The sequence below is a fragment of the Muntiacus reevesi genome, chromosome 9, assembly GCF_963930625.1.
Source record: "Muntiacus reevesi chromosome 9, mMunRee1.1, whole genome shotgun sequence".
Classification (NCBI taxonomy): Eukaryota; Metazoa; Chordata; class Mammalia; order Artiodactyla; family Cervidae; genus Muntiacus; species Muntiacus reevesi.
The window spans coordinates 5,115,852-5,124,905 of record NC_089257.1 but is presented as its reverse complement, the minus strand read 5'-3'; the positions used below and the strand labels follow the sequence as shown (position 1 = coordinate 5,124,905).

Here is a 9,054-nt window from a genome sequence, read left to right as displayed (position 1 = left end):
GAAATTGCACAATATTGGAATCTGGGGAGATCTTCAGAGATTATCTAATCGCTTTATTTCATGAATGGGAGCCTGGGATCCTAGGGAATGAACAATTAAGCAACAGAATGGGAGGAAAAAACTAGCTATTTTGCCTGCTTATATAGTGTATTTACCAGATGATTACCTGAATACAGGTATAACTGCTTCTATTTTAGAGAACTGAAGAGATTCTTTTAGTCATGCAGATTGTGTGGGTGAATTCTCTAAGAAATTAAGGGAAGAAGTGCTACATCTTGTTTATTGTATTGTGTTTGGGGGAACTATTTTGGAATTAGAGGAGCCCACTTCTCAGTATATTATTTCCAAACTAGGCAACTATAATTACAGTCTGACAAGACATAACTCATATAACTTCTGAATGTTAATTTATTTTGAAAGAGGATATAATCTTGCAAAAGAAATATAGACAAATAGGAAAAGCAGAGTTATAGATATATTAACTTAGAGAAGCTACAAATTAAGTTTAAGAAATATGGAAGTTTCATGGAGTATTTCACATGAAGGAATTATTTCTTCTTAAAAGTCAGAAAGGATTATGAGTCCACTCATAAAAATGATTTGTTCTTCAATTTTATCATGAATTACCTGACTAAAGGATGATTGATTATTTCTTGTACTATTCCTTCAAAATTATAGCACATTGTTCACTTTTCAGTTTTTTTTTTTATTTAATTGGTATTTATTTAACATTGACTCTGCACCAAGCCCTGTAAAGCCCACCCACACGCCCTACACCAATTTTGTGATTTCATTAGAAACCGCTTAATCAAGCAAATTCTGTAGTTGCCTCTATTTTGCATCCTAAATTGGCACATTGTATGTCACCCTACTTAACACTATTATCTCTTTTTTTTTTATTCTTGACAAATATAATTCCTTGCTTCCTCACAAAATAATTTAAATTATATAAAAACTGAAACTTTGTCTAATTTATCACTGTATTCTTAGCTCTTAGAAGAATATTAGTACTAGATATTCAAAAGAGTTGTATTAAACGAAAATGATTTCAGTGGGTCTCAAAATAACTTGTCTTTAAAAGGCATTGGTGCCATTTTAAGTAGATATTAGGTTTCCATTTTCTCATCAATGATTAGTTTCATTGCTTTCATCATTTCAGATAACTTTCTTGACCATCAGATCATGGAAGATAGAAATAATGTTACTGAATTTATTCTTTTGGGACTTTCTACGGACAAGAAAGTCCGGATCCTCTGCTTTGTATTTTTCTTATTCTGTTACCTGGCTATTTGGTTGGGGAACTTGATCATCGTGGTTTCTATTTCATGCAGTCAGCTAATCACCCAGCCCATGTACTTCTTCCTTAACTGCCTTGCACTCTCAGATCTCTTCTACACCTCCACTGTGACACCCAAACTCATGACTGACTTACTGCTGGAGAAAAAGGTCATTTCCTATAAAAACTGCATGACACAGCTTTTCACCACACATTTCTTTGGGGGGATTGAGGTCTTCATCCTCACAGGAATGGCCTATGACCGCTATGTGGCCATCTGCAAACCTCTCCACTACACCATCATCATGAACAGGCAAAGACGTCACTCAATTCTCATAGCATCAGGTACAGGGGGACTTCTTCATTCTCTGGGTCTATTTCTTCTTGCAATTGTTTTGCCTTTCTGTGGTCCTAATGAAATAGATCACTATTTCTGTGATGTATATCCTCTGTTGAAACTAGCCTGCACTGATACACACAAAATTGGCCTTTTTGTCATTGCCAATTCTGGCTTGATGGGCCTGGTGATCTTTGTGGTTTTGATGGCCTCCTACATTTTGATTTTGTATAACGTGCGCACATATTCTGCAGAAAGCCGCCATAAAGCACTTTCCACCTGTAGTTCCCACATCACAGTCGTGATCCTCTTTTTCATACCTGTCATCTTTGTTTACATTAGACCCGCCACAACATTACCAGAAGATAAAGTGTTTACACTCTTCTACACAATTATTGTCCCCATGCTCAACCCGCTTATCTACACACTTAGAAACATGGAGATGAAAAATTCTATAAGAAGAGTTTGGTGCAATAAAAGGTTCTGGGAAGGAAGGCTAATGATTTGAAGGTCATTCATCTTTGATGCCAGTGACTGTCTTCTCATCACTTCCTCTGTTGCTGATTCTTTCCTGCTAATGGGAAAATCAGTCAGAATGTGTAAAAGCCAAGTCTTCTAAAACAGCTTGCCTTCAGTGGTTTGGGCTTTTATTTTCCTTTCAATGCATTTTCCTTGATTTCACTTTTCACTAATAATCCTCTTTGTTAAAAAAAAAAGAAAGAAAAGAAAACTTTTTGCAAAGTAAAAACACACTGAAAAACCTGGAGGGAGAGTGATCCTGCCTCTGTTGGAGGCTAAACCTGGGGGAGACCTGGCTCTCAAAACACTTGGCCTCAAGGTATGAAAGGTAATAATATGTTAAAAGGTAAAAGACAGTTAAAGAATCCGCCTGCTAATGCAGGAGACACAGGTTCGATTCTTGGGCCAGGAAGCCCCTGGAGAAGGAAATGGCTACCCGCTCCAGTGTTTTTGCCTGGGAAATCCATGGAGAGAGGAGCCTGGTGGGTTACAGCCTGTGGGGATGCAAAACAGCTGGACATGACTCGGCGACTAAACAGCAACAAAAAGGCAGCTATAAGAAAATAGGAACAATCACATACTGCAAACTCCTTTCAGAACTGTAGACCTAGCCTTGTGTCCTACAACTCTAGATTTCTTTTAATCAAATACCTAGAGATTTTTTTGTGCATTTGTGAACCACTATTATTTTACTTACTTAAGTGAAGAGAATATATAGATCTAAGTAGAACATAGTGTAAAGTCCAGTCTTATATTCTACATGGCATGTTCCTCTGAAAAGCAAGTCACTGTGTGATCTGTTTGTGAAGTGACATTGTAAGTATTGGGAAAATATATGTGTTTATATATAATATATATTTATATATTATATATATATATATACAAATTCATGCTATTTTAACTGGGTTTGACATTAAGTATATATGATCAAGGAATAAATAAACCACAACTGACTTTGCTACAAAAAAGAAGAAAATATAAATCCCTTAGTTCCTCAGAATAGATGATCTATCTCAAGGTAAAATATTTTCACTTACTATCTAAATTCAAGTGTAGAATAATCCAAAATAATATTTGATGAAATATAGATCAGACTCAGTGATGGGAATATATGTGTGTGTGTGTATGTGTGTGTGTGTGTGTGTGTGTGTGTGTGTGTGTGTGTGTGTGTATATTCTGCTGCTGTGCTTAAGTGTATCTGACTGTGACCACATGGACTGTAGCCCACCAGGCTTCTCTGTCCATGGGGATTCTCCAGGCAAAAGTATCAGAGTGGGTTGCCATGTTCTCCTCCAGGGGATCTTCCCCACCCAGGGACTGAACCCAGGTCTCCCGCACTGTAGGCAGATTCTTTACCGACTGAGCCGTCAGGGAAGCCCAAGAATACTGGAGAGGGTAGCCTATCCCCTCTCCAGGGGGTCTTCCTGACCCAGGACTCAACCAGCGGTCTCCTGCCTGCAGGTGGATTCTTTACCAGCTGAGCTACCAGGGAAGTCTGATGTGTGTAGAGAGAGAGAGAGAGAGTAGAGAGAGAAAAATGGAATTTTTGAGCAATTATCTGATGGAATTTAATGAAGTTAAGACTATCTTTGAAGAAGTAAGATTCATTTACCCAACTATCAGTTTTGCTTAAAACTAAATCAGGTGTTCCTCAGTTTTATCTAGTCTGATAATCCCATTTCACTCTATTTTCTGCTTTTTCTACTATAAATGCATGCTATAGTCCATGGGGTCACAAAGAGTTGGACACGACTGAGTAATTGAGCTGAAATGAACTACTGTACATGTCATTTTTGAGGATGAAACCTTTGATCTCCGCCCTTACGATGACTTCCTCCTTGCTAAAAAGCTTTAAATAAAACTTTGAGTGTTGCCATCAATTTTATGGTTTTTGGTTTCCCTTACCTGACTACTTAGGGGGCTTACCAGGTGGTGCTAGTGGTAAAGAACCCACCTGCCAATGCAGGAGACATAAGAGGCATGAGTTCAGTCCCTGAGTCTGGAAGATCCCCTGGAGGAGATCTAGCAACCCCCTCCACTATTCTTGCCTGGATAATCTCATGGACAGGGGAGCCTGGCAGGCTATAGTCCATAAGGTCACAAAAAGACACTACCAAAGCAACTTAGCACACACACACACACACACCTGACTACTTAACTGTCTTAACTGGACTTTGCCATTTGATGCTTAGAAAGAATTTTATCTGCTGAGTTCCAATTTACACCTCTGTAAAATAACATAGATAATTACGTCAATATTTCAGAACTAGAGTTTATAGAGCTTTATAAGAAAAAAATTATCACATATATCTTATGAAGATTGAGATCATATTTTATTATAATGTTACTTAAACATGCATGAACATAAGCCACAGAAATCTTCTACTTATATTTCTAATATAATGAAAATGTAAAAATAAAATATTTATTATAAAATTCTTGTTTCACAGAAATTAAATTACAGAAATTATTAGAATTGTATTCTAATATTATTATTAGAAATAAGATATATATTTCTAATATGACATTAGAAATAAGAACAGTAGCAAAACAATTTTGAGCAGTTTCTATTCTAAGAACAAAAATACACACTTCCTTTCAGCATCACAATTAGCTTATAAGCTAGTTACTAATATCTCTAAACTACAGAGGGAAAAAAAAAAGAACAAGGTCTTTTCAGGGCCCCTCACTTAGTAAGATATTATTTATCTGCATGCTTCCTGTTCACTTGTTACTAAATTCATATTTTAATAAATCACTTGAATCATAACTGCCATCTCTACTATTAGTACAATTTTAGAGCAACTCAACATTTTATAATGATAATTTTATTGGAAAACAAACTCTTTTAACCTAAGGTAAGGTATTAAAAAAATGAAACACTTGTTAATAATTTTCTCATTGCTTCAAGATATCTTTAATGAACTAATGCGAACCAGCATGCATCATGATGTAGACGTCACAATAATTCATGAAATTAGCTAGGTTATCAATTGCTCTAATAACCTTTTTTTTAATTTTAGTACCTATATGAGTATTCCCCTTACTTCCACATTCGAATGCCTCTGAAATTTCTCATTATACACTGTGCTTTGACATTACTTTGTCTTTCCCTATATGGGTTCATTTACATATTTACATTTTATATTTGCATATTTACACTTACATATTTGCATATTTACATTTACACTCATTTACATATTCAGTCTATCTATAATTTTTTTCCCTTCACACGTGCTGCTGCTGCTGCTAAGTTGCTTCAGTCGTGTCTGACTCTTTGCGACCCTATGAACCATAGCCCACCAGGCTCCTCTGTCCACGGGATTCTCCAGGCAGGAATACTGGAGTGGGATGCCATGCCCACCTCTAGGAGCTCGTCCCCACCCAGGGGCCGAGCCCACATATCTTCCCTTTGCTGCATTGGCAGGTGGGTTCTTTACCACCAGCTCCACCTAGGAAGCCCCTAAACATGTGCAACATAATACATTATTCCTCCCCTTCGAGTTATTTTCATGATGTCCAATGAATTTTATTTTGCTAAAGAATTGAGAAAAAAAATAAAATTCAAGTATTTGAAAAAAGATGCTTCTTGATTCTATATATATCTAAGGATATCAAAGTGTATAGAAATTCTATGTAAAGTGAAAATGTGTACCTTTTGCTTTGGGCTTCCCAGATGGCACTAGTAAAGAATATGCCTGCAATGTAGGAGATGCAGGAGGCCTGGGTTGGATTGCTGGGTGAGGAAGATCCCCTGGAGGAGGGCACAGCAATGCGATGGTAATGGAAACCCAAAAGTATACACTAGATCGAATAGTTTCAGTACTATCATTTACTTCTGTTTTCAAAACCCCATTGACTTCAACTAAGATAACATGCAGATCTGCAATGTTCCTGCCACTAACCTTTTCACTAGAAGAATATCCATACATCTCAGACATTGAAAAGTAGGTAGACATCCTACTTGCTTGATACAATCCCATTTTATGTCCATTATTTCAGCATAACTAGTAGCAGAACTCCTCTTTTTTACACTCAAATTATCTCAAGTTGAGCAATAAATCATATAGCTATCCTTTTTATTTCCAAACTAATTTTTAAATATATGTGAAGATATTGTTATGGTAAAAGGTTACATAATTATTAATTTTTGTCATTTTAAGATGATTTCATTAAAATCACTTTAGAAACATGTTCCAATTTTTATATAGTGATTCTCACATAAATCATATTTTTGTTGTTCAGTTCCTACATAACTAAATTTTGCTTTTCAAATAGTGCAATGAATATGGGACATCCTCAGCTGAATAAAAAATAAGACTTTAATCTTTTGATACTCCTTTTTTATGAGAATGCAGAGGGTATAGCAAGGTTCTATGGACTTTCTGTCTGGGATGATCAGCATGATTGTAGCTTATGTACACTTGGAGATTTGTTTCATGGAGCTAAAGTATGGGGAAATTGGAATGGTAACCTCCATTTAGCAACTTATGGAAAGAGAAAAAAAAAATCAAAGCAAAGTGTCACTTCAACAAGGAAATGATGACTCCTGTTACTAGGGGAAGATGTTAATAAGAAACATGGATTGATAGAAGAAAAGATTTCAACTGATGCTATTGTTTATGCTTAGTTTTTCTAGAGCAAAGTCCATTGTTTATTAAACTAAGTCAGCAAATATCACTTGAATAAGATGTGTAATGAGGAAGCAAAGTGATTTCAGATGCTTTGCCTTGCAATCAAAAATAGTTTCTGGCACCACACCTTCCTCAAGGCATTCTTCATCTCTGCATTTCTGAGAGTGTAAATCAGAGGGTTGAACATGGGAGCGATGATGGTGTAGAAGAGAGCAAACACCTTGTCTTCTGGAAACGTTGTGGCCGGTCTAATGTAAATGAAGAGAACAGGCACGAAGAACAGAACCACAACTGTGATGTGGGAACTACAGGTGGAAAGAGCTTTGTGCCGGCTTTCTGTAGGGTAAGCCTTGATGGTGTGTAATATCAAAATGTAGGACAGCATCACGACCACAAAGATCACCAACCCCATCATGCCTGCATTGGCCACCACTAGGATCCCAACTCTGTAGGTGTCTGTGCAGGCCAGTGTCAGCAAAGGATACACGTCACAGAAATAGTGATCTATTTCACTGGGGCCACAGAACGGCAAGTTAATGGTGAGGAGACCCTGGACAAAGGAGTGCAGAAATGCCCCAGCATAACAAGCACTGACCATGGCAAAGCGTCTGGGCCTGCTCATGACGACGGCATAGTGCAGGGGCCTGCAGATGGCCACATAGCGGTCATAGGCCATCACGGTGAGGACACAGACTTCAATCCCCCCAAAGAAGTGCATGGCAAAAAGCTGCGCCATGCAGGCAGTGTATGAAATTGTGCTGCGTTCTGCCAGCAAGTCAGTGACTAACTTGGGTGTCACTGTTGATGTATAACACAGATCTGACAGAGCAAGATAATTAAGGAAGAAATACATGGGTTGATCATTTAGCTGACTGCATGTGATAGAAATCATGATGAGCAAGTTTCCCATCCAAATAGCTATGTAACAAAATAAGAAGAGTAGGAAGCACACTTGTTTGATTTTCATATTCTGGGAAAGTCCCAAGAGAATGAATTCAGTGATGTTATTGGTATATTTCATGGTTTAATGCAGTCAAGACTCAGTGAGTTTGCCTGGACAAAAAAAAGACAGGTTAGAATGAGAAATATTGACTAAGCATGGAGTCAATCAGGGTGAGTGTTGGAGAAATCAGGGTGAGTGTTGTTACATCCATTGAGTAAATCAGCTTCCTATACTACACTTTTAAACAGTTAATTCTAAACCTTGTATGAAAATCTTGCCATATAATATACCAGATCTGATTATTTTCTAGAGTGAAAGAGAATAGTGTTAATAAATACACTTGCTTAAGTATAAACGAACATGCACGGTCATCTTATGTATGGGATGAAAAGTGAGTTTAGGAAAGATACGTTTCTTCTCCTGAAGTGGCTTGTTTGCTTCGGAGATTCAAACAAGCATGCTTAAAGTGAAGGGAGTAGAGTAAGCTGTGCAACTGCCAGACAGAACCCTGTCTTTATGTAAAATGTTGGTATTTTCTTGTGGAACGTGATTTCTTACAATGTTGCACTAAGTCATTATTATCTTTATCAGTGAGCTGCTTGCACACAAGACAAGTGACTAGTCTGTCTGACTGATGAAAAGCTATGGCAAACCTAGACAGCGTTAGAGATTTCACTTTATCAACATAGGTCCATATAGTCAAAGCTATGACTTTTCCAGTAGTCATGTGCAGATGTGAAAGTTGGACCACAGAGAGGGCTGAGCGCCAAAGAATGGAGGCTTTCAAACTGGGGTGTTGCAGAAGACTCTTGAGAGTCTGGACAGCAAGGAGAACAAACAAGCCAATCCTAAAGGATATGAACCGTGATTATTCATTGGAAGAACTGATGCTGAAGCTGAAGTTCCAAAATTTTTTCCACCTGATTAGAAGAGCCGACTCACTGGAAAAGACCCTGATGCTGGGAAAGATTCAGGGTAGGGGGAGGTGGGGGTAACAGAGAATGGTATGGTTGGACGGCATCATTGACTCAATGGACATGTATTTGAGTAAACTCCAGGGAAGCCTGGCGTGGTACAGTCCACGAAGTCACAAAGATTCAGACACGCTTAGCGATTGAACAAGAAGAAGCTCTGATTCTGGAAACAGTCTGATATATTTGCAAGCATTGTGGAGAAAAACAGTAAAGAAAATACTGTATCAGGTGAAGCAAAAGTAGCTGTGACATTTCTTTTAATTTAATAGGAAAAATAATAGTAATTATACATAAAATTGAGAAACAAATGTTGCCAAAATGACTAATAACCATAATATATAAGTGAATGTCTCTTGCCTTATAGGGATCAG

General features: G+C 37.6%; 2 protein-coding genes across 2 annotated transcripts; one reads left to right on the top strand and one right to left on the bottom strand.

Moving 5' to 3' along the window:
- The first annotated feature begins 1,182 nt into the window (after positions 1-1,182).
- LOC136175362 (olfactory receptor 4P4-like) lies at positions 1,183-2,121 on the top strand. Its single transcript, XM_065945687.1, has one exon. It carries the CDS (start codon positions 1,183-1,185, stop codon positions 2,119-2,121), a length of 939 nt encoding a protein of 312 aa, XP_065801759.1.
- Positions 2,122-6,848: 4,727 nt separating this feature from the next.
- LOC136175361 (olfactory receptor 4P4-like) lies at positions 6,849-7,787 on the bottom strand. Its single transcript, XM_065945686.1, has one exon. It carries the CDS (start codon positions 7,785-7,787, stop codon positions 6,849-6,851), a length of 939 nt encoding a protein of 312 aa, XP_065801758.1.
- Between the last annotated feature and the right edge of the window lie 1,267 nt (positions 7,788-9,054).